We start from the raw sequence: 23,960 nt of genomic DNA on the forward strand, positions 1-23,960 counted from the left end.
TACCTCCAGATAAAGGGGGAAAAAACACACCAATATCGCCCTCATCCTGATGGCCACTTTTATGTGCGGCTGCATCCTGCTGTGCGTAGACCCCCTGTACACAAACACCAAGTTAAGGTTCTATCTCAGCTGCTAAGGTTCTATCTGCCCCCAGGCTATGAAGGATGGGTCTGATCATGTTGCTGTGGAACGCTGCATTCAGTTGGACCGTGCCGTACCACCTGTCCCTCATGGAAAAGTTCATACAGAAAACACCTTTGACCACAAGTCCATCAGGCAGTCGGTCGCACGGAATGTCCTCAAGGCCCTGCGGGAAAAGGAGATGGCGGATCCTGTCGGATGGTTCCCTGAGCAGACTGTCAAACTCACTTAGCAGAATGCCTCATCGCCAGAACTTTCAAACAAGCACCAAGATTGGTGGCGAGAAAGGCCCTTCCAGTCAGATCCTTCCTGTGCGCCCAGAGTCTCGCTGTCTCCACACGCTGCCCTTGAGGTGGCTATGGTGGGGAAGAGACCGATGCCCACCTCCTTCTGGAATGTGCCTTTGCAAAGGGAGTCTGGAAAGAGATGAAGTGGTTTTTGTCCAGGTTCATCTCAAGCAACTCCATAACACAGGACTCAGTGCTCTATGGGCTTTTCCCAGGATGCACACCGAGATAAACATCAACTGCTGCTGGAGGACCATCAACTCGATGAAAGACACACTTTGGTCTGCCCAAAACTTGTTGGTCTTCCTGTGCAAAGAGCTGTCGATGACCGAATGTTGCAGACTGGCACATTCCGAGGTCCAGGACTACGTGCTGAGGGATGCACTATTGCTTGGGGCAGCCGCAGCAAAGGCTCAATGGGGAAAGACCACTGTGTAAGGCCTTCCCGCCATAGTGAACCGAGGGACTGGAAACCGTGTAAAACCACTCAGGCTGTATTCACCAGAGAATGTTTGATGTCTAAATATAACCTGTAATGGGAAGTGTAGTGAGGCACCTCATGTACTGTATTGAAAGAAACACATCTGTATGGCACTTTATGTCATGCCAAATTTCAACAGTAATGCAATGTACTTTTACAACTTTTATGAATAAAATACATTTCTTGGGGTGGAAAGTGTTTTCACATTAAGAAAGACCTGTGTTACTGGCTCTGTCACTTTAAGAGGAGCCTGTGTTAATACAGTGCCACTTTAAGAGAAGCATGTGTTACTGACACTTTAAGAGGAGACTGTGTTACTGGCACTGTCATGAAGAGCAGCTGGTGTTACTGACACTGCCACTTTAAGAGGAGCCTGTGTTACTGATACTGTCACTTTAAGAGGAGCCTGTGTTACTGATACTGTCATTTTAAGAGGAGCTGGTGTTACTGGCTCTGTCACTAAGACCAGCCGGTGTTACTGACACTGCGACTTTAAGAGGAGCTGGTGTTACTGACACTGCCACTTTAAGAGGAGCCTGTGTTACTGATACTGTCACTTTAAGAGGAGCCTGTGTTACTGATACTGTCATTTTAAGAGGAGCTGGTGTTACTGGCTCTGTCACTAAGACCAGCCGGTGTTACTGACACTGCGACTTTAAGAGGAGCTGGTGTTACTGCTCTGCCACTTTAAGAAGAGTCTGTGTTGCTGGCTCGGTCACTTTAAGAGGTGTTTGTGTTACTAACACTGCCACTTTAAGAGGAGCCGGTGTTAACCTGGCGTTCTCACTGAGAGGATTACAACAAGGGAACCCGGAAATTGAGTGTCAGGGGAAGTAAGAGGCGGCCGTGCTGGAGCCGGGAGATTTCCCCTGCCCCGCGGTCACCATGCACCGGCTGCTGCTCTGTCTGGTGTGCGGCGCGTTTGCTGTGCTGCTGCCCTCCGATGTGTGGAGGCCGTTGAGCAGCTGGTTTGCGGGATGGCTTGGGGATGCGGTGGGCTCTCCGACCCCCCGACTCTTCACCAAGTCTGAACTGAGCCGGTACAAGGGGGAGCCGGGTAGCCCGGGGCTGTACCTGGCTCTCCTGGGACAGGTGTTCGATGTGAGCAAAGGGAAGAAGCATTACGGACCCGGAGGCTCCTACAGCTTCTTTACAGGTACAGTAAAACCATTGAACCCGGCATAATGAAACTGCAGAGCAACACCGAACACTTGGCCCATTGTTGGAGAGCGGCAGCGTCTGGACTATTGCGGAGCAAAACCACTCGCCTTGTCCACAGATCGTGGATGTATCAGTTGGTTCGAGTCTCCTGTGCCCAGTGACAGATTCCTTTCACTGCTGCCTATCCAGAGAAGGTTATTTAATCCATCAGTCTCCTTTAGCCTCACATCCAGCAGATGGCGATTCTCCACAGGTATTGTTAATATTTGTTAGTCTAACAGTCCCGTCTTATTTTGGGGTTGTTTCCCATAACAGAAGGACAAGTCATTAGCCTGACTCACAAGCACTTGCCAGCAGGGTGGTGGACTGCCTTTTAGTCTGTGCAGACAGGACCTTCCAACCTCTCTGACCTGGGTGACCCTGTCAGGAGTAGTACTTACCGCTGTAGTCCTCAGGGTCCTCAAAGCCTTGCCAGCACATCAAGGTGCATTCCTCAGGAAGGCTGAGTATAGTGTCAGTTGATAAATCTTGACCTTGCAAGAAAGACTTTGTCTTTGAAAGACTAGTGTCAGTCATGACCTCCAGGCATCAAAGAAGGAAGTTTAGAAACAGATGTTTGAAACTAATCTCCCTGGACCCAAAAAAAAGAGGAGGACGATGCAGATATTGTAGTTGAGGAAGAGGGGTGTGAAGTATTGGATGTGATAAACATAGGGAGAGAGGACATATTAATGAGATTAGCATCCTTGAAAGTTTTTTAAATCACCAGGGTCAGATGAAATGTACCCTAGGCTGTTAAAAGAAGCAAGAGAGGAAATAGTGGAAGGTCTGAGTATCATTTTCCAGTCCTCGCTGGATACAGGTGTGGTGCCGGAGGATTGGAGACCTGCTAACGTTGTACCTCTGTTTAAAAAGGGAGTGAGGATAGACCGAATAATTACAGGCCAGTCAGTCTAACCTCAGTAGTGGGCAAATTATTGGAATCTATTCTGAGAGACAGGATAAACTGTCACTTAGAAAGGCTCAGGTTAATCAAGGATAGTCAGCATGGATTGGTTAAGGGAAGATCTTGTTTGACCAACTTAATCGAATTTTTTGAAGAAGTAACAAGGAAGATAGATGAGGGTAGTGCAGATGATGTAGTCTACATGGATTTTAGCAAGGCTTTTGACAAGGTCCCACATGGCAGACTGGTTTTTAAAAAACATAAAATCCCATTGGATCCAGGGAAATACAGCAAAGTGGATACCAAATTGGCTCAGTGGCAGGAAACAAAGGGTAATTGTTGATGTGTGTTTTAGCGACTGGAGGGCTGTTTCCAGTGGCGTTCTGCAGGGCTCAGTACTGAGTCCCCTGCTTTTTGTGGTGTATATTAATGATTTGGACGTAAATGTAGGGGGAATGATCAAGAAGACTGCAGACGACACAAAGATTGGCCGTGTGGTAGATAGCGAGGAGGATAGCTGTAGGCTGCAGGAAGATTTTGATGGTCTGGTCAGGTGGGTAGAAAAGTGGCAAATGGAATTCAACCTGGAGAAGTGTGAGGTGATGCATTTGGGGAAGTCAAACAAGGCAAAGGAATACATGATTAATGGGAAAATACTGAGAAGTGTAGAGGAAATGAGGAACCTTGGAGTGAATGTCCACAGATCCCTGAAGGTAGCAGGACAGGTCGATAAAGTGGTTAAGAAGGCATATGGAATCCTTTCCTTTATTAGCCGAGGTATAGAATATAAGAGCAGGGAGGTTATTCTGGAACTGTATAACTCAGTGGTTAGGCCACAACTCGAGTACTGTGTGCAGTTCTGGTCGCCTCATTACAGAAAGGATGTAATTGCACTAGAGAGGGTACAGAGGAGATTTACGAGGATGTTACCAGGACTGGAAAATGCAGCTATGAGGAAAGATTGGATAGGCTGGGGTTGTTGTCCTTGGAACAGAGAAAGCTGAGGGGAGATCTGATTGAAATGTACAAAATTTTGAAGGGCCTGGATAGAGTGGAGATGAAGGGCCTGTTCACGTTAGCAGAGAGGTCAGTGACTAGAGGACATGAGTTTAAAGTGATTGGTAGAAAAATTAGACGGGAGATGGGGAACAATATTTTCACCCAGAGGGTGGTGGGGATCTAGAACTCACTACCTGAAAGGGTAGTTGAGGCAGAAACCCTCAACTCATTCAAAAGAAGTCTGGATATGCACCTCAAGTGCTGTAAGCTGCAGGGCTACGGACCAAATGCTGGAAGGTGGGATTAGAATGGGTGGATCGTTTTTCGGCCAGCACAGACACGATGGGCCAAGTGACCTCTTTCTGTGCCTTAAACTTTCTATGATTCTATGGATCCCTGCACTCACCATTGTCACTGCTGTCTACAGCTTTCATTTACATAGTTAAATGTCCCACAGTTCTTCACAGGAGTGTAATCAAACAAATTTGACACCAAGCCACAGATGGAGAAATTAAGTCAGATGGCCAAAAGCTTGCTCAGAGAGATAGGTTTTAAGCAATATCATAAAGGAGAGGAGAGGTAGAGGGAGGGACTTCCAGAGTTTAAGGCGTCGGTAGCTGAAGGCATGGCCACCAATGGTGGAGCAATTAAAATTGGGAATGCGCAAGAGTCCAGACTTAGAGGAGCGCAGACATGACGGCGTAGATATGTGTGGTTAGGTGTTCATCTTGGGATCAAATGTGACACCGAGTTTGCAAACAGTCTGGTTCATCCTCAGACTGTCACCAGGAAGAGGGATGGAGTCTGTAGCCAGGGAATAGAATTTGCGATAGGAACTGAAGAACAATGGCTTCAGTCTTCCCAATCTATACTTCTCATCCAATGCTGGATGTTGGACAAACAGTCTGAGAACTTAGCGTCAGTGGAGGAGTCGAGAAAGGTGGTGGTGAGGTAGAGCTGGGTGTCGTCAGCATACATGTGAAAACTAGTGCTGTGTTTTAGGATGATGTTGCTGAGGAGCCAGGGATTAGATCCTTGGTGGGGTTACCAGAGCAGTGGTTCTCAAACTGTTTTGGCTGAAGGACCCCTTTTCAAATGGATTGGTGATCTCGGACCACCCATACAAATTATAAATGAAACTTATAAAATGAAAGTGCTGCATGTAAAGAGTGTTTTAATAATGTTTTTAAGGAAACAGGTATTTACTTACAGATATCAGTGAGATGGGTGTGCCTGCTTCCCACTACAGTGTCTGTCTATCCATGACAGGAGCCCAGAGAGAGCCAGAGCATTGCATAGCCAATAGAAGAGAGCAGAAGCATGGGGATAGCAGAGCCCACCTCCGGCACCTGCTCATTTGATTACTCTTGATCAAAGTGCCCTCGGCAGTCACCCACATCACTCACCTGTAAGGCCGGTCCTGCACCACAGACCCACCTGGCAAGTCTCTATTGTCTGCAGACTCTAGTTTGAGAACCACTGTACTAGAAGTGTATATATATTCCCAGTATGGCTGGGAAGCAGTTATAGTTCAATGTCAAGGTTAATAATCCAATAACAATGATGCACTAGAGGTAAATGTGTGGGAGTGGGAAAAAGTCATTGCAGATGTTTCTCTGGCTACAACTGATAGCTAAGAATGGAACCAGGTAAGTGCAGTCCCACCCAGCTGGACGATGGAGAGACATTGTAGGCGGATGGTGTGATTAACTGTGTCAAGGCTGCAGACAGGTCAAGAAGTAGGACAAGGAGGGATAGTTTATCATGATCACAGTCAAATAGAATGTCATTTCTGACTTTGATAAGAGACATTTCAGTGCTGCGGTAGGGACAGAAACCTGATTGGAGGAATTCAAAAATGGAGTTCTGAGAAAGATGGGCATGGATTCAGGATACAACAAAACATTCAAGGACTTTGGCAAGGAAAGGAAGGTTGGAGAGTGGACAGTAGTTTGCAAGGATGGTGGGGCCAAGGTTTGACTTTTTAATGAGAGGGGTGATGATCAATATCCCTCTTTTTTTTTTGCGCACAGCCTTTTCATTTAAGTGTGTGGGCCCTTTAATTGTTTTGCACAGCCGTGCATGCATGGTAATAAAGGGGCCAACTTGTGCTCGGTCTGTGTGGCAACAGATTGCTGCGGGGCCAACCAGCTTAGAGAGGACATTGGTGATGATGGCAGATTTGAAGTAAAGGGAGGACAATACCTGAAGAGAGAAAATTGTTAACAATATCGGCTAACAATGGAGTCGGGAAGGGAAGTTGGGTAGGCACCAGTTTAGTGTGAATCGAATGGAGGGAGCAGGAGGTAGTCCCCATGGACAAGATGAGCTCGGAGTGAACATCAGGGGAGAGAAACTAGAGAAAGGTGTGAGTTTAGGGCAGTGGGGAGCTTTAGAGAAAGTTTGGCCTGGTGGGCTAGCGGAAGAGAGGGAAGTAGAGGCAGCTGGTTAGATGGTCGCGATCTTAATGACAAAGAAGTCCATGAGCTCCTTACACATAATGTTGAAGGTGAGGGTGGAGGGGAGAGGGGTTTAAGAAGACGGTTTGCAGTAGAGAAAAGAAGCTGGTATAATCTTTGCATTTCAGGATAATCCTGGAATAGTGAGCTGATTTGGCAGAGGAGAGCAGGACCTTCTAACGATTTGTAATCCAGCCAGATCTGACGATGAATGGCTAAACCAGTTGTCCGCCATATCCGTTCAAGCCTGCATCCCTCCCTTGGTCTTAAAGGACCAAAAATGAGGGCCGTACCAGGGGAAGCAGGAAGGCGAGAGAGAGTAATGGTTTTAATCAGGGTTGTCTAACTTTTTTGCGTGGAGGGCCACATTACAATTTTTGTCTTACATGGGGGTTCGTTGAGACAATTTCAGAAAGATAAAGGCATTAAAAAGTTATCTTGCTGTTAATCAAAACGACAACAAATATGCAGTTTTGTGAAGAAGCTTTAAATGAGAAGATTAATTTATTGACTTACTTTCTCATCACTATGTTGGACACTGATTTAGTGTGATACCTGATTTTTTTGCTTGCACAAATAGTCAATGTGTGCCCACACACTTGTAGCGATGCAGAGTATTCCGGATAGATATCCATCTATCAGGAGTGATCTTGATTTCTCTCGGTCTCTCTCTCTCCTTGTGTTCCCCCCCCTGTGTTGTTTCCCTCTCTCTCTCTGTTGTCCTCACTCTCTGTGTGTCCCTCCCGTCTGTCCCCCGTTTCTCTCTGTGTCCGCCCCCCCCCGTCCCCCCCTCTCTGTTTTCCCCTCTCTCTCTCTTCCCCCTCTTTGTTTTCCTCTCTCTCGCTCTCTCTCTTTATTCCCCCTTCTGTCTCTGTTCCCCTCCCCTCATTGTTACCCGCCCCCCTCTCTGACAGTTGCAGGGAGCGCTCAGCACAGCACAGCAGCTTTGTGGTTGGTCAGTTTGTTTAAAAACACTGCACTGTCAGTTTCACAGCTGCTGAAGCAGGAACACGCTTCCCAACTTCAGACAGATTCGGGGTTTTCCAGCGAGCTTTTAAAAGAAAAGTCGGAAAATCCCAAATCTGTCCAAAGTTGGGAAGTGCGTTCCTGCTTCAGCAGCTATGAAACTGACAGCACAATGTTTTTTTAGAAAAGGGAAATTTCCCATCTCCAGTCACGGAGCCCTGGTCAGGATAAGGAATGGCCCTGGGTACAGTTTACACCTGCAGGGCGGATGGAAATGTCTGGCAGGCCGGATCCTGGCCCACCGGCTGTCTGTTGGACAACCTGGTTTTAATGGTGATTAGGGCATCAATGGTGAAGGTGAGAGTGTGGATGAGGAGACTGGCAGCTGCAGAATTGTTATGGCCAAAGGCTAGACAGCTGGGATTTTGAAAATACAGTTGTAAGTGACTTGGGAGACAGTTTTTTCCAGAGAGACTTTTAAAACATGTAAGGATGGTACTGAGAAACGTCTGCCCAGACTTATGTTAAGCTCTGTAAAGGAGCTTACTGGCTTAGAGAATCTAAACCTAAAATGTTAACCTATCATGTTACAGATCGGATGGACTCACTGTACTTCCAGCATTTGTGGTTGGTTACTCTATTATTTTCAGTCTTTGACTCACACCCAATTCTCCTTCCTACAAATTCCATTCATTTCTTGTTTTTGTCCCATTCCCTGTTGTTGTTATCTCTGTCCCTGCTTTGTATATTTGCCAGAACCTATTTTTGCAGCTGTGGTTCTTTGCTCAGCTCCTGTCTCCAAGTCTAACACATTCCCCATGGATTCCAGATGAATTTTCACCTTTCCTGTTTCAGACCCAGTCATGATCAGTGATCTATTTATTATTTTATTTAGAGATACAGCACTGAAACAGGCCCTTCGGCCCACCGAGTCTGTGCCGACCAACAACTTATACTAACCCTGCAGTAATCCCATAATCCCTACCACCCACCTACACTAGGGGCAATTTACAATGACAAATTTACCTATCACCTGCAAGTCTTTGGCTGTGGGAGGAAACCGGAGCACCCGGTGAAAACCCACGCGGTCACAGGGAGAACTTGCAAACTCCACACAGGCAGTACCCAGAATCGAACCCGGGTCGCTGGAGCTGTGAGGCTGCGGTGCTAACCACTGCGCCACTCATCTGATCTCACTAGCTGATTCATAGCTCCAGGATGGGCACGGCCCCTGGGGAGGACGGTGGAAGGTGCTCTAGTTGCCTGCCTCTCTCCTGTGCCCAGGAGCTCTAGAGATGGAGCATGCAGTGCCAACTGATACTCTTGGGGCCTTCTGCAGTCACTGGGCATCACAAAGAATAGAGGGTCTAATAAGCACTGGCGATGAATCATGATTTAGATTATAAGTTTCCTTTTGGTTTTGTTGAATTCAGACTTTATATTTCAATTCCTTTATTGATTGTGCCTCCATAATACAAATAGGGGTGTGCAAATTAGTTTCTCCATTGATCAATTGTGGATCAACAAAACAAGGTGTTCCAATAACCCTTTACTGTAGATTGGAGTGTGCACTTTCCTGATCTCTTTACAATTAGAGTATTTACAGCACAGGAGAAGGCCATTCAGCCCAACTGGTCCATGCCAGTTTTTATGCTCTATACAAGCTTCCTCCTGCCCCTCTTCATCTAATCCTATCAGCATATCCTCCTATTCCTTCCTCATGTCTTTATCTAACTTCCCCTTAAATCCATCTGTGCTATTCAACTAGTCCATGTGGTAGTGAGATCCACATTCGAACCACTCTCTTAGTAAAGAAGTTTCTCTTGAATTCTCTAGTGACTATCTTTTTTATTATTTATGACCCCTAGTTCTTGTCTCCCCCACAAGTGGAAACATCTTCTGTACATTTACCCTATCAAAACCCCATCCTTAATCTCTTTTATAGAGGCCTAATTAACCTATGTCGCTTCTTTTAATGGTGTTTAAATGGCGTGGAGGAGCAGAGGGATCTGGGGGTACAGATACTCAAATCATTAAAAGTAGCATCGCAGATTAATAAGGTCATAAATAAAACAATTAATTTCTAGAGGGATAGACTTGAAAAGTAGACATTATACTAAACTTACGTAGAACCTTGGTTAGTCTATGCCTGGATAACTGTGAACAGTTCTGGTCTCCATATTATGAAAAGGATATAGAGGCACTGGAGAAGGTCCAAAAAAGAATTATTAGAATGATACCAGAACTGAGAGGTTGTACCTCTTGGGAAAGATTGAACAGACTGGGGTTCTTTTCTCTTCCCCTTCCCTTTCATCTGGCTCTGGTTCCCTTTTGAGTCTAAAAAAGTCTTGAGCACATAATTGGATGCGATGTTAAACCGTGGCCCCATTTGCTCACTTCAGTGGATTTAAAAGACCCCGTGCCACTATTTTGAAGAAGAGTAGGGAAATTCTCCCTCATGTCCTGGCCAGTATTTATCTCTCAACCAACAAAGAGTTTATCTGGTTTTTACCACATTGCTGTTTGTGGGACCTTGCTGTGCATTTACCTACAATTCAAAAATGCCTCATTGGCTGTGAAGCACTTTGGGATATCCTGGGGTTGTGAAAGGCACTGGATAAATTTAAGTGTTTCTTTAGTTCTTTCTTTGACTGTTTTGTCACCTTCCCTAACTCTCCTGCTCAGTGCCTGCTTTCAGTTTTGCAAAGCATTTTGGAACATTGTTTACTATATGAAAGGCATTGTATTATTCATTAATTCAAATAATTAAGATCTTGATAATCTGAATGGACTGGAAAAATTCAATCCCAGAGTTCAGATGATTATGACTGTCAGAATCCGTGAGCTTTGTATGACCTATTCTGTGATTTAGTTAGCAATTCGGTTACTGAGCTACATTACTGGAGTCTGCCTCTTCCACCTGACTTGTGTAACAGGTCAAAAAATTAGCTGGACAGCAAGGTATATTTCAAGGACTTAAAAATATACTTTGAGTTAAGAAATTACTCTTGCAGGACCTGCTTGCTCATTGTGCCATTAATATACATGTAAGTGTACATGTTTCACATTGCTGCAGATAATCAGTACACAATTAATTGCTCACTGCTCTCAGAAGTGACGTTATTTTGTTGTTCAATGCAGGTCGCGATGCGTGTAGAGCTTTCGTGAGTGGTGATTTCACAGAGAGTGGTCTGGTGGATGATGTGTCTGAGCTCTCTCCCTCTGAAATGCTATCTCTCCACGACTGGCTTGTCTTCTACAAGAAAGAATACATTTTTAAGGGTAAGAGTTTTATTTGGAAAAAGACGCACTTTATAAGAATGCAGTCCAAAAACCTGATCTGAAATAGTATGCAAAATATTGGGGAAGGTGCAAAGGCTCAAACTTTAGGTCTTCTGATCTGAAACATGACCCGCTCCCCACGCCTTGAGGTCAACTGTCGATTGGTCAGTCACATTTCCACGGGCACTGGAAATCCGCGCCCAAGTTCCAATTTATTAACCTCCGCAGTTTAATGTCAGGTGACAGGAAGCCACTTGACTACAGGAGTTGAGTCAATTGCTGCCTTGCCCAGCACAGTCACTTACAGCAGAGGTTGTGGGTTATTGATCAGTAACAGGAACCCACTCCCATCTAACCAAGGGGAGCTAAGGTCAATAGTGCTGTGCCTCCCTCTGTCTTGGAGGAGATTAGAAAACTGAATGCAGAGTGGGGCTCTGATCTGGGACCTTCCAGCTGTGTGTAGTGTCCAGATAATCTTGCTGCACATTAAGAGAGAGACATAAGGTGATTTGCATTAAAACATTCGTGTCAAAAGTTATTTTTGTTAAGTAGGAGTTGGTGATAGAATGTTTATTTGTACCATTGCTGCTTAAAGAATGGCACTAAACACAGATCATTTAATTTCCCTACTGTGGGGGGAACAACCAAAGGCGAATCACTGTTTATCCTTATTGTAGTACTTGGAGTGTCCCATTAGCGAGCGATAGTGAAAGATATAGGGAAACTATTTCCTCTAGTGAGGAAATCCAGAATAAGGGAAGTTAGAGCAAGGCCATTCAGGAGTGAAATCAGGACACACTTTTCCACAAAGGGTAGTGGAAATTTCAAACACTCTTTCTCCCCCCACCCCCCCAAAAAAAAGCTATGAATGCTGGGACCATTGGTGCTTTCCAGCCACACGTCAATTTTTGTTAGGTGAGGATATTCGGGATTGGGAGTAAAGCAGAGTAAATGGAGTTGAGGTACAGATCAGCCGTTACCTAAATGAATTGCAGAATAGGCTTGACAACCTACTCCTCTTCCTATGTAAGTATAGTTTTATCAGATGGAAATACCCCTTAGCTAGGCCCTGAGTGTATTGAGGTACAATTTTAAAAGGGTGCAGCAACAGAGAGAGGGTGTGTGATGGAATCCATGGTTTGCGAGACCAGTAAGGGAGTATGAATGAGCTGTTATCTGAACAGATGACTTGTCGAATGTTCTTTTGGGTGCACTGACCCTGGTTTTACAGCTTGTTTTTTTTAAAGACAGACTCTAACTGAAAGGGAAACTAAAACAAACTAAACTGTCACGTTTCTGGGGAAACAGACACTGGTTGGAACCATATAAAAAGGACACAGCCATCCAAATTCAGATCCCTCATAGGTGTAGTGCAGGCATACTGAAGAAAGTGAAGCATGGATCCAGGAGCTGTTTCTAGTACATAAGGTAACTGAGTAACCAAACCCGGCCATACAGTACACAGGGTTATCACCGGAGAGCTCAGATGAAGGTAGTCCTGATGGATTCACGCCATCGAGACTATGAGCAGAGCTGAGGAGCTTCTGGAGAAGTGCACCGTTTTGGGTGAAGATCGTACCCTTGGAGTTTGGGTTGAAGGGGGACTGCTGTTGGATGTGAATCGGTGGCTGCATCTCGGAAGAAATGAACTGGCGCTCTACCTGAGGAAGGTCAGAGCTTTGAAGAACTTTTGTGGCTGTAATTGGTGCCATGTATGCTGAGTGGACTGCCCAGTAAATCCATGAGATCTATCTTTGTTGTATCTGATAGTTAGTCATTATACAGCACAGAAATTGGCCCTTCGGCCCATTGTGTCTGTGCTGGCCATCACGCACCTAACTATTCTAATCCCATTTTCCAGCACTTGGCCCGTAGCCTTGTATGCTATGGCGTTTCAACTGCTCATTTAAATACTACTTAAATGTTACAGAAACTTAGAAAATAGGAGTAGGCCATTTGGCTCTGACAGCCTGCTCCACCATTCATTATGATCATGGCTGATCATCCAACTCAGTAACCTGTTCCCCATACCCTTTGATCCCTTTAGACCCAAGAGCTATATCTAACTCCTTCTTGAAAACATACAATGTTTTGGCCTCAACTGCTTTCTGTGGTAGCAAATTCCACAGGCTCACCACTCTCTGGGTGAAGAAATTTCTTCTCATCTCAGTATGAGAGTATGTTGTGAGGGTTCCTGCCTCTACCACCTCTTCAGGCAGTGTGCTCCAGATTCCAACCACCCCCTGGGTGAAAAAGGTTTTCCTCAAATCCCCTCGAAACCTCCTGCCCTTTATCTTAAATCTATGCCCCCTGGTTATTGATCCCTCCGCTAAGGGAAAAAGTTACTTCCTATCTAACCTATCAATGACTCTCATAATTTTGTGTACCTCAATCATGCCCCCCCTCAGCCTTCTCTGCTCTAAAGAAAACAACCCTTGCATTTTCAGTCTCTCTCCATAGCTGTAATGCTCCAGCCCAGGCAACATCCTGGTGAATCTCCTCACACCCTCTCCAGCACAATCACATCCTTCCTATAGTGTGGGTTGTCTGTTAGTACATGTTTAATATATGTTGATTTTGGTTTGATAAAGTAAAAGTTATAAAAGTAAATCTTACCTTTTTTATTGGGGGTCATTTGGCAAATTCGGTTCTTTTGTTTTGTTGATCTCCAGCAGATCATACATCTTTGAAAGTGACAGGAGAGTTGAGATAGCCGTGTAATGGCAATAATGGAAAGGTGGCTTGAAAATGGTGAGGACTGGGCACTTAATATTCAAGGATATTGCTATGAGAGTTTCCATTTTTTGTTAAAACTTGAGAATCTATATTTTAAAAACTGAAAAGGATTCCATGGATGCTGGAATCTTAAAGAAGCTGAACTTTGGGTGTTTTTCTTCAAACAAGTTACCAGAAGGTTTGGACTGAAGGTAAACAAGTTTTACTGGAAGGCACCTGTTTGCAAAGAACCCAGCAGGGGGTTGTGTTTTGAACTGAAGAGCTATTTGCAAAGATAAGCCAGGATTTATAGATGTCACATGACTCACCTCTGGAAAGGGTTTGGTTTCATTTTGCACTGAGAAAAGCCAGTTGGAGTTTGCTTATTGACCTGCCAGGAGAACAGAAGATCATCCAGCCAGCCCGTCTTTCTCTTAAAAAGCAAATCCTGTGTCGTGTGTTTCCTGTTGGCCCCTGTATTTGAAGAAATCCTGCACATTTGCAGAAACCTTGCATCTTTAAAGGAACTTTGCAGTGAATGTGTGAGAATTGAAATCTTTGTTGCTGCACACCTGATGTAAGACCTAATGTGAAACCTTCTGCAGCCACGTCTCTTTAAAAGCATACCCCAACTGTTCAACATCAGCTGGAAAGAGCTGTTCTAAGAAGATCCCATTGACAGCCACCTATTCACTTTTGGGACACCTCGCCAAAACAAAGGACTTCCTTCCATACTTTTCAGCATTTAAAAAAATTCCTGCTGTTTCTTTGCAACAGCTGTAAACAATAATCCTTTATTTTTACCCGGCTAACCAGTTGCATGTGTGTGCAGGCTAGGATAAATTAAAGGCTTTGATTATAGGCAAGGGAGTCAAAGGTCATCAGGGTAGATGGGAATGTGAAATTCAAGGCACAAACAGCTCAGCCATGATCTTATTGAACAGTGGAACAAGCTGGAGGGGCTCCCAATTCATGTTTGCATATTTCAACTTGCATGTATGTTTGCTTTATTATTGGTTGAGTCTTCAATAAACCACAAATCTATCTGTTTATTATAAGAAACCTAGTGTTTGTTCTGGGGGAAAAGTAGAGTATACGATTGACTTTTGGTAAGTGGGAAAATTTAAATATATGTTGTAACGTATGGAGAAGTGGGACTGAATGAACAGTGCACACCTCCCGCCTTGGTCATAACAATATAAAGTGTTCAGAAAAGGTAGCGAAGGAAAAAAAAGGTGGGGTGGCAGTACTGTTCAGGAAAAATAGATTCACAGCTAAAGATGTGTTATGGGAGTTAAGGAACCTATTTTCTAGTTCAAAGGGAAAAAGGCAGAACAGCAGTTACATTTGGATTTTCCAAAATAATTTACAAAACATCTTTAACAAAGTGTTTTATTTTAGTGGAAGTAGACACTATGGCTGAGACTTCTAAAATCTTCCTATTACTGCTATATTTTAAGATCATAGAATGATACAGCATAGAAAGCAGCCATTTGCCCCAGCATGACTATCAGCTCTTGGTAAGAGCTATCTTTACACCAGAGCTGTTATCGTTATAACAGCTGTTGTAACTTAAAATATTTTATTGACCAATGTTTAAATGTCTCACATTGGGGTTAAACAATTCTACACACTTTAGAATGCAATTTTTAACATGGCAATTTAATTTGCATGGTTTTAATTTTGGTTTTGCAAGTTAGGCTTTGTTATGGGTTTGTCTTTTACCCAATATTTAGCTGTTTAAGCCTGGTTCTGAGCTGCTGTCTCAAACGTTTTTTTTCTTCTTGCAAGGCAAATTAATTGGAACATATTACGATCATAGTGGTGAACCGACCCAAACTCTCATTGATGCAGAGTTGGCTATGATGCAGGGAAAGAAGCAGAAGGCAGAGGCCGAGTTGGAAAACAAAATATTTCCCCCTTGCAATTCTGAATGGACCTCGACCAAAGGCGGCAGAGTCTGGTGTTCACCTCGCAGGTTTGTCTTTTTTTAAAAATTAACTTTCCCTTTCCAGTGCCTTTTTTGTTCTGAAAACAGTATCTCACAGAAGGCTTGCATGTCTGAACATCCACTCCTGCCCATCCAAGGATTCCACATGTGCAAACATAAAAGGATTTAACCATGATGTTAGGAGCAAACCTAATTCCATAGTCATCTGTTCCATAGCTATACAGAGGTCATTGGATGGAGACAGAATAGAAACGATGGTCTGTCTTTCTTTTTTCCTCAAGGTACGGAGAGAACTTTATTTAAAAAATGTTTTCAAATAATGGCAGGACCATTGCTGCTGGTGCACACAAAGTCTGCTGGCTCCTGGTTGCATCTACCAGGGTAGTGATGGACATAGTCATATAATCATGATCAACCCTTCCAGTCATTTTGGTGATGGATCAGGCCACTGTTCTCAGTGCATCACTACAGTCAATTTAATTCTAGCAAACTCCACAATCTCATTAATAAAAATAATTTCTCAAGTATCACAATTGAAAGCCATCTTCAAGGTGAGGCATACGCAAGGGAAAAGGGGTGAAAAAAGCAACTGAACAAGCAAATGTTACCCTCTCCAGCCCTGAGATACAAAGGATGTGTAGCAAGGTACATTATAGCTCCTGTATTCCCCTTCATCCAGTAAATTAGGTACAGAGAGAAAACAAACAGAATTGATTTAAAAAAAAGTGAATAAATACAACATTTGTTAATGGTGTATTTCTGTATTGCAGCGGAGGAATAGAAAGGAATTGGGCTGGTGTCCCACGCAAACTATACAAGCCTGGATCAAGGAACCATCACTGTGTTTGCGTGCATACGACTGGACCACCCTTTAACCAACCCAGTTCAACTGACAACAGGGGAGATCTGGACAACCCTAGGCTCCAGGAATATGAGGGATGTCTGAGCCTCTCAGATTCATGTGCCATTCCAGCCACATAAAAACAGGCCTGTAATCCACTGTCAGGCCATTTTTGGTAAGAGGCAATAAACTCAGTATCTGTGATATTCCATTACTGCAATGTCTTACATAAATGGATATTTTAATAGGATAAACTTAGTCATGGGTAGTGTACTTAATGCTAATTTTCAGTCAAGTATCAAGCTAATTTCAGGTGGGGAGAAACCAGAATGCCAAGGGTTCATGGTTTCCAATACAGGTGAAACATTATCCTAGAAGGGATTTAGTTTCATCAAGCAATCTGGCTGACACCAGCAACAATGGCCATGAAAGCTCACAGGTTGTCAAAAAAAGCCAGCATGTTCACCCATGTCAGAGGGAAGGGAATGTACTGCCATAACCTGCTGTAGCCTATGTAGTCCCATACTACTTGGGTGAAGGTGCCTTTTGGACTAGAGGATCAGTATGTAAAACTGACAGTGTTACCTTCATTTCAAGAACCCAAAAAAAAGTTGGAAATGCTAGACCAAATAATACTGTCTTCATATAGTAACCAAGCAGCCAATGTGATAGCAAGTCTCGTACAGGCAGTAAATGATGTACCACACCCCTGGTTTCCACGTGCATGGAAACAAACGTAATCAGTAATCTAAAGAGGATTTTATCAGTAGATGGGACTCCACATTAGCCAAGCAAGGAAGTAAAAGAACACCGCTGTGTAGTAGTTTTGCCAGAATACATGTGTTTCATAGTTGCTTTGCTTTTTATAAAAACTAGGAAAATAACAGGATTGTGCCATGCCTAATGCTTGACACTAACAATTTTTTATTGCTATACAAATTCAACCCTTTCTGAACTCCCATTTCCAATATATGGGATATAAATAGATGCTGTATAGGTGCATCTTGTTCCTCATTGGCTTCTTGCAGATTGTACAACAACCATGGTCAATATCTATACATGAATAATGGATGAGTGAGCTTGATAGTGGAGGGATAAAGTGTAACTAGATCAGAACCAATTCCAGGACTCTTTATAATGTAATTATAGAAATAATGCTCTCTCATGAATGATCTCACTTTTAAAAGTGGTCATAGTTGACTTTAATGGGGGGGGGGGCAGAAAGGTTATTGGGACAGGTGTTACATAATCAAATTAGTTAGTTGCTGTAGAAAGAACAGTTCCTTGTAGCTCTAATTTTAGTGATCTTTGCATTAGTAGAACATTATTTATTATCTGTACTGGTATGTAAACTCAATTGCCTGAAGCTTGCTGTGGCTAAACTTGAATTTTGTTCACATTACAAAAGTGAAACAGCTTTTTGCCAATGGCCAAGAAACTGAGCAGTGACCGTTTTTACCTATTCTGGTATTCAAACTCTTTCACTCAAGGAGAGGCTTCATGTGGTTCGGGTCAGGCTTCTGCCTTAAACTTGTACAAGTATGCAAGAACTTGCATTTCTATAGCAGCTTTCACAACCTCAGGACATCCCAAAGCACTGTAAAGCCAATGAAGTACTTTCTCAAGTGTAGTCACTATTGTAATGTAGGAAACATGGCAGCCAGTATGCACCCAGCAGGGTCCCACAAACAGAAATGTGGTAATGATCAGATAATCTGTTTTAATTATTTTGGTTGAGGTATAAATGTTGGTCAGGACACAGAACTCCCCTGCGCCTCTAGGTAATGCTCTGGGATTTTTTACACTACCCCAAGATGACAAATGAAGCCTCAGTTTAATATGGAGAAAGATTGCATCTCAAAGTGCAGAACGCAAGAAATAGTAGTGGACCATATTGCCTGTCGAGCCCACTCCACCATTCAATATAATCTTGGCTAATTTTTTTTCTTCTTCTTTACAGCACTGAAACAGGCCCTTCGGCCCACCAGGTCTGTGCCGACCATCAACCACCCATTTATACTAATCCCATATTCCTACCACATTCCCACCTGTCCCTATATTCCCCTACCTATACTAGGGGCAATTTATAATGGCCAACTTACCTATCAACCTGCAAGTCTTTGGCTGTGGGAGGAAACCAGAGCACCCGGCGAAAACCCACGAGGTCACAGGGTGAACTTGCAAATTCCGCACAGGCAGTACCCAGAATTGAACCCGGGTCGCCAGAGCTGTGAGGCTGCGGTGTTAACCACTACGCCACTGTGCCACCCCTTAGGCTTCAACTCCACTTTCCCACCCTCACCATCTCCCTAGATTTCCTGAGCCCCCAAAAATCTGTCTATCCCAGAATATATAAATATATTCAATGATGGAGCACCCAAAACCCTCTGGGATAGAGAATTCCAAAGATTCACAACCATTTGAGTGAAGCAATTTCTCCTCATCTCAGTCCTAAATAATCGGCCCCTTATCGTGAGACTGTGCCCCCATGTTTTAGATTGCCAGAACAGTAGAAACAATCTCAGCGTCTACCCTACCCAACCCCTTCAGAATCTTGTATGTTTCAATGAGATCACCCCTCATTCTTCTAAACCCCAGGAGAATGTAGGCCCAAAATTCTCTCAGTACAGCACTGGAGTGTCAGCTTAAGACTCTGGAGGGTTTCTGAACCCATAACCTTCTGCTCAGAGGCAGTTGAGAAGGTTGAGGTGTAGCTGACACCCAGTCCAGATCCAGAATTCTGCAGCTTAAGGTCTCCACACCCATAACCTCTATTCTCACTCATTCCACTGGCTGATTTCAACATGGAATACCCAACTATTATTCTAGTGGGTGTAAGGGGGTTTCTCCCTCATACTATCCAATCAGGGGCCCACATTTACTTGTGTGTGGAATGGGACAGGTTATGCCCCCTCCTGTAAATAACTCTGCCAATGGTTGTAAGTGCTTCAGCTGAGTCACATTTTAAACAAATCAGATAAATTGTCAAATTTTACTTTTTGATGAGTTCAGACTTTTTAAAAATACATTGGAACATTTAAATGATTTCAGACTTCCTCAAAATATGAAAATGACAATCAAAATTTTGCAGTTTAAAATGTAAACATTTCAATTTTGTAAAATTAATCATGTCAAATAAATGTGATTTTCCAATGCTTTTTCACAGAATGAGTCTAGTTTATGCAGATTATGAAGAATGACTGGAAGCCACATCCACAACTGCCTGCTATTTCTGTTGGTGCTACACAGTGCTGCTGGGTTCCACAGAGGCTGATGGCGGGAGGGAACCCTCTTTCCAAAATTCTCATAGTAGGGAGGTGCTCAGATTGATTCAGTGTCAGCATTGAGTGCCTTCACTGCACTGCTAACCTCGAAATCCAGCCCAATAAGATTCTATAAAACTCTGGGACATGAAGGTGGTTGGGAAAAGTGTCAAGCTAGTGTGTTAATTCGGAGCATAAGGTAAAGTTGTAGAAAGCATAGCAGAACAGAAAGCACATCAAGATTCGTCCTTATTGAAGATTTACCTAAATGCTTAAGAATTTGCCACAGAATCTGATCCGAGCTGCAAGACACCCCAAACCACTCAAGATCAAATAACTTGCAAAGTACAGCCAGCATAATGTTAGCAAATATAGTCAATTTGTGCACAGCAAGGTTCCACAACAGTAATCGAGATGACTAGTGTCTCTATTTATTGCTGGTTAAGAGAAGAATACCTGAATAGTACACCCAGCTTTCAGAGATGGGACAGCAGTATTAACCACACTGGACACCAGCTGAGGGAAGGATAGCCAATCTTTGCTCTAGGATACCACTGCAAATTGACAGTGAACCATGGCATGAACATAGCGTAACGTGCTTGGTAAAGTGAAACGTGCCTGCTGTTCTTACATATGGAGTCATGCAAGCAGGGTAATATAACACTGTAGCTTTTAGCAGGTGACAATGATATAATGTAGAATTCAATGCAATTCCAAGTCCATAAGTATCAAGTTTTCTGCAACTGTGATCTAAAAGATAGAGAGCCGTACTGAATTTTACTATTGTATTGTGGTGTCTGTCTTAAAAACACAGCTACACCCCTCACTATGGCTACCTAGGTATCAGTGGCTTCCAATGAACATGTATAACTGTTCTGCTATTTCAAAGGGGCATAAGCAGCTGCCATTATAGTAACAGTCATCTATGGTTTAAGCCACATTTCTATATGACCCTGGTTGGTGACCCCCTTTGGCTATTACCACCTAAAACTACAGACTTTACCCCCAGCGACTTTGTAATTACACAGAGTCAGAGTTTACCAAAGAGAACTATATTGATCATATCCCTAAGCACCACTGCGAGCAACATCTTGGATACTGTTCAATGACATTGCTGTACAGATAATCACCTATACACCATAAACAGAAGTAAACATACACCATTATAAGACAATTCTGTGCAATAGGTTTCAATGTTAGTGCAAAAAGTTAGCCATTACTAAAACATATTTCTTCTAATACTGAATAATGGATAATTAAATGGGGTTAAGGGCTGAAATGAATTTTAACCCATTGAGCTCTTGCTACTCAAACAAAGGTTTCTCTAAATTCATTTGTTCATTATTAGGTAAATGTAGTTTAATAGTGGTTTTATTCAAAAAGCACTGATTTTAGAACAATCAGAACTGAACATTGAAAATTAATGTTCAGATGTTGGTAAGATACAGTTTTCAATGGGTTAAAGGTCACATTACACAGGAGACTCAAATACGAGGGCACTGGCGACAGCAAGAGGAGATGGAATAAGATGTTGGTGCCTTTGGTGCAACTTGATTTCCTCAAGTAATTACCAGGCAATGGTAGTTCATTTACACTGGTTACGACATTTAAGCATGTCCCACACCTATTTGTGACTGCAACTGGCATAAAGCAACCTGAAAACTAGTTTAATCAAACTGCGTGTACCGAGGTTGGCTGAGTACAGCTTGCTGACTAGTCTGCCATTGATTAGTCATTGCCCTTTCAAGTCCTGCTTTAAAATAAATTCTAGACAAACTGTTATAATGCATAATCACAATTTAAGGGAGATTCTGTTGACTAATCTTGTAAATGACCAGATGAGAAAAAAAAGGAATGATGGAATAAGATTTTAAAGGCATGAGATCTACATTTGAAAAAATTTATGATGTAAAAGGAGAGATCCCTGGGATGACTCCCTTTCACCATTCACTTACTGCTCATCATTGGGCCAAATAAATGAATATTGACCTCCAAGTACTAGGACTACTTGGGAAAATGGTTATTCTACTTCAAACCCAGTGCTTCTATGAAAACACTATCTCCTACAACATTTAAATATGGAAACTGGCCTGTCCTGGGCTCTGCAAGAATAGAGTATTTTTGGCTTTGTTTGCTACCTCGAGTTGCCAGGAATAATGATGGATGACTACATGCTACAAAGTAAGCTACACAGATTTCTTAGCCCACAGACCATGAAAGAGGCATAGTCACAACAAATAAATGGAGGATGGCTTGAAATCTGGCCCACTGTGATTAAACTTTCCTTTGAAATGAATCCATCAACAGCACATTGTTCTCTCCATGTGACACAGAAACAGCCTCTGATAATGATTTAGAGCAGCTATCGCTGTTAGCCAAAAGTCTCTTAGTTCATTCATATCAACATGATTACATTATTCATCTCTGCTCACAAATGCACCAACATCATATAACAAATGGAATGTTCAACATAGTTGCTAACCTCAACCAAGAATTGAAATGAAAACTCTTCCAAAAAGCTTGGATTTAGCCTTCATCCCATTCACTGGACCCGAGACAAGCTATGATTTACACATAGTATTCGCACAGAATTATACGTGGGATGTGAATGCAGCTCAGTTGGTCAGCCTCACTTAAAACAACAGGCTTTATATCCAAATGGATTAAGATATAATGCAATAAAGCATAACATTTTTCCAAAGCACCTTGAAGCATTATATAGCACAGTAAAAACTGCATAAAATACAATAACTGGTAGTTTCGGAAATATTTTACACAACTTTGATTATGTCAGGTGGTAATCCTTAGAATAGTGCTTTTATGAATGAGACAACACAAATTAGAATGGTGGTCCAAATGTAACCCTTTCCCTTCCAGGTAGGCCCAAGTGTCATTTGCACATCATAACCAAAAATGGCTTCCTTGTATATTTATGACTAAAGCTTCCAAGATACTGTGATACTGTGAGACCCTTAATAAGTGCACCCAGCAGCAGCTACAGAAACCGCTCCAACCTGACTTGGCCACTATTAACAGCAGGGCCTCCAGTAAACCATCGCCTGCAGGATGCCTGGTGGAGCATATTAATTACCAGACTGTTCAGTGATGTTAGAACATGTTGCTAACCAGGCTAGTGCTGTATGTATTACTCTGTACAATGTACATCCAAGCAAAGCAAATGACAGACTGAAATAAAACTGGGAAATTAGTGAAAAGGTGAACCAATCTGTTCAGTCATCACTGATGACAGAACTAGTTTCCCCACAGGTTGGTGTGATACTATACTAATAGTAGATTTTAGAAAGTTATTCCACCTCGTTCCAGTTTAAAAGAGACCATATTCTATCATGTATATGACCAAGCAATTGGTCTAAATATGCAACATTTCCCTTTTCAAATGCACAACCATTTCTATTGGTAATAAAAAATATTTTCCTAAATTAGTGTTACCAAGTTTCCTCCAGAGATCCAAACCACTAAGGATTATACATTCAGCTGCTGCCATCTATGATTAGATGCATGGAAACAGAGTTACCATGTACAGTCTACATAGGGCAAAATGAACAGTCAATTCCCTCAAGGTCTTGCTTGCCCACCCCAGCCCCCACCATTGAGCTAGCCTATATCGTGCTAAGTCTTGTTGGCATCTGTAACTGCATCAAGACGTCATCTGACAATACCTCTGGATAGAGTCGAGGAGGGAAAAAAAAGCGTTATCTAAGATTAGTGAACAAGATTTAAAAAATACAAAGAGCAGAAATTGGAGAATGTTAACTGGAAGTGACATCAGGTCCTGAATATTTCTACCATACAACCCTATCAGAATAGGGTCAAACCCAACCCCAGCCACGAGCACCAGCACTCAATTCTGATTAATTCACATGGCTATATATCCATCCTTTCATGTAAGAGTCCACTAATACATCGGAGAATCAAACAACATAATTTCAATCTGAGTAATATAATGCGGTCCCTCAAGTGTTTGAGCTTCTCTTTGAAAGGCGCTAGTCCAATAGAAGTTTCCCGCTGCTGGAAAGGCGCTGTGTAGTGCCCATAAAACACTAAACGCAAGGGCAACAAGTACTAAGAGACCCCACCCAGTGTCAGCACATCAAAGCAAATGTCGCACACCCTCACAGGCTTGTTCAAATCAAACTTGATGATGGGAATCTCCTTCGTCGAACACTTGTGACAGAGCAGTCGTCCACAATGGCGGCTGTCAAGACAAAGAGGACATGTATCAGCAGAGAGCACAGCTCCTGGAAGCAATGCAATTTCTCTCAACATTACACCCCCTATATATCTTTTTAAATGTTAGATTTCTAATGGTACCAATGTTCTTTGTTGGCTGCTTTTAACACAAGGGTAGCATATTTATTGCACAGAATAATCCACGAGAGCACAGCGAGACCAGTGGCAGAGATAAGAGCTCTCTGGAGGATTCAGATTGAACCGACCAAAAACAAAA

General features: G+C 42.9%; 2 protein-coding genes across 2 annotated transcripts in view; one reads left to right on the top strand and one right to left on the bottom strand.

The window, feature by feature from the left end:
* Positions 1–1,516: 1,516 nt before the first annotated feature.
* On the top strand, positions 1,517–19,385 carry cyb5d2 (cytochrome b5 domain containing 2). Its single transcript, XM_068010071.1, has 5 exons — positions 1,517–2,065; positions 10,582–10,722; positions 15,229–15,415; positions 16,159–16,404; positions 18,190–19,385. Exons 1-4 carry the CDS (start codon positions 1,795–1,797, stop codon positions 16,367–16,369), a joined length of 810 nt encoding a protein of 269 aa, XP_067866172.1. The 5' UTR covers positions 1,517–1,794; the 3' UTR covers positions 16,370–16,404; positions 18,190–19,385.
* The window catches only part of ankfy1 (ankyrin repeat and FYVE domain containing 1), a 110,115-nt gene continuing 104,343 nt past the window's right edge, over positions 18,189–23,960 (bottom strand). Inside the window, exon 25 of the mRNA XM_068010069.1 lies at positions 18,189–23,708. Coding sequence (XP_067866170.1) covers positions 23,576–23,708 — 133 coding nt within the window. The 3' untranslated portion in view covers positions 18,189–23,575. The remainder of the gene's footprint in view (positions 23,709–23,960) is intronic.

This window comes from Heterodontus francisci, chromosome 30 (assembly GCF_036365525.1).
Source record: "Heterodontus francisci isolate sHetFra1 chromosome 30, sHetFra1.hap1, whole genome shotgun sequence".
Classification (NCBI taxonomy): Eukaryota; Metazoa; Chordata; class Chondrichthyes; order Heterodontiformes; family Heterodontidae; genus Heterodontus; species Heterodontus francisci.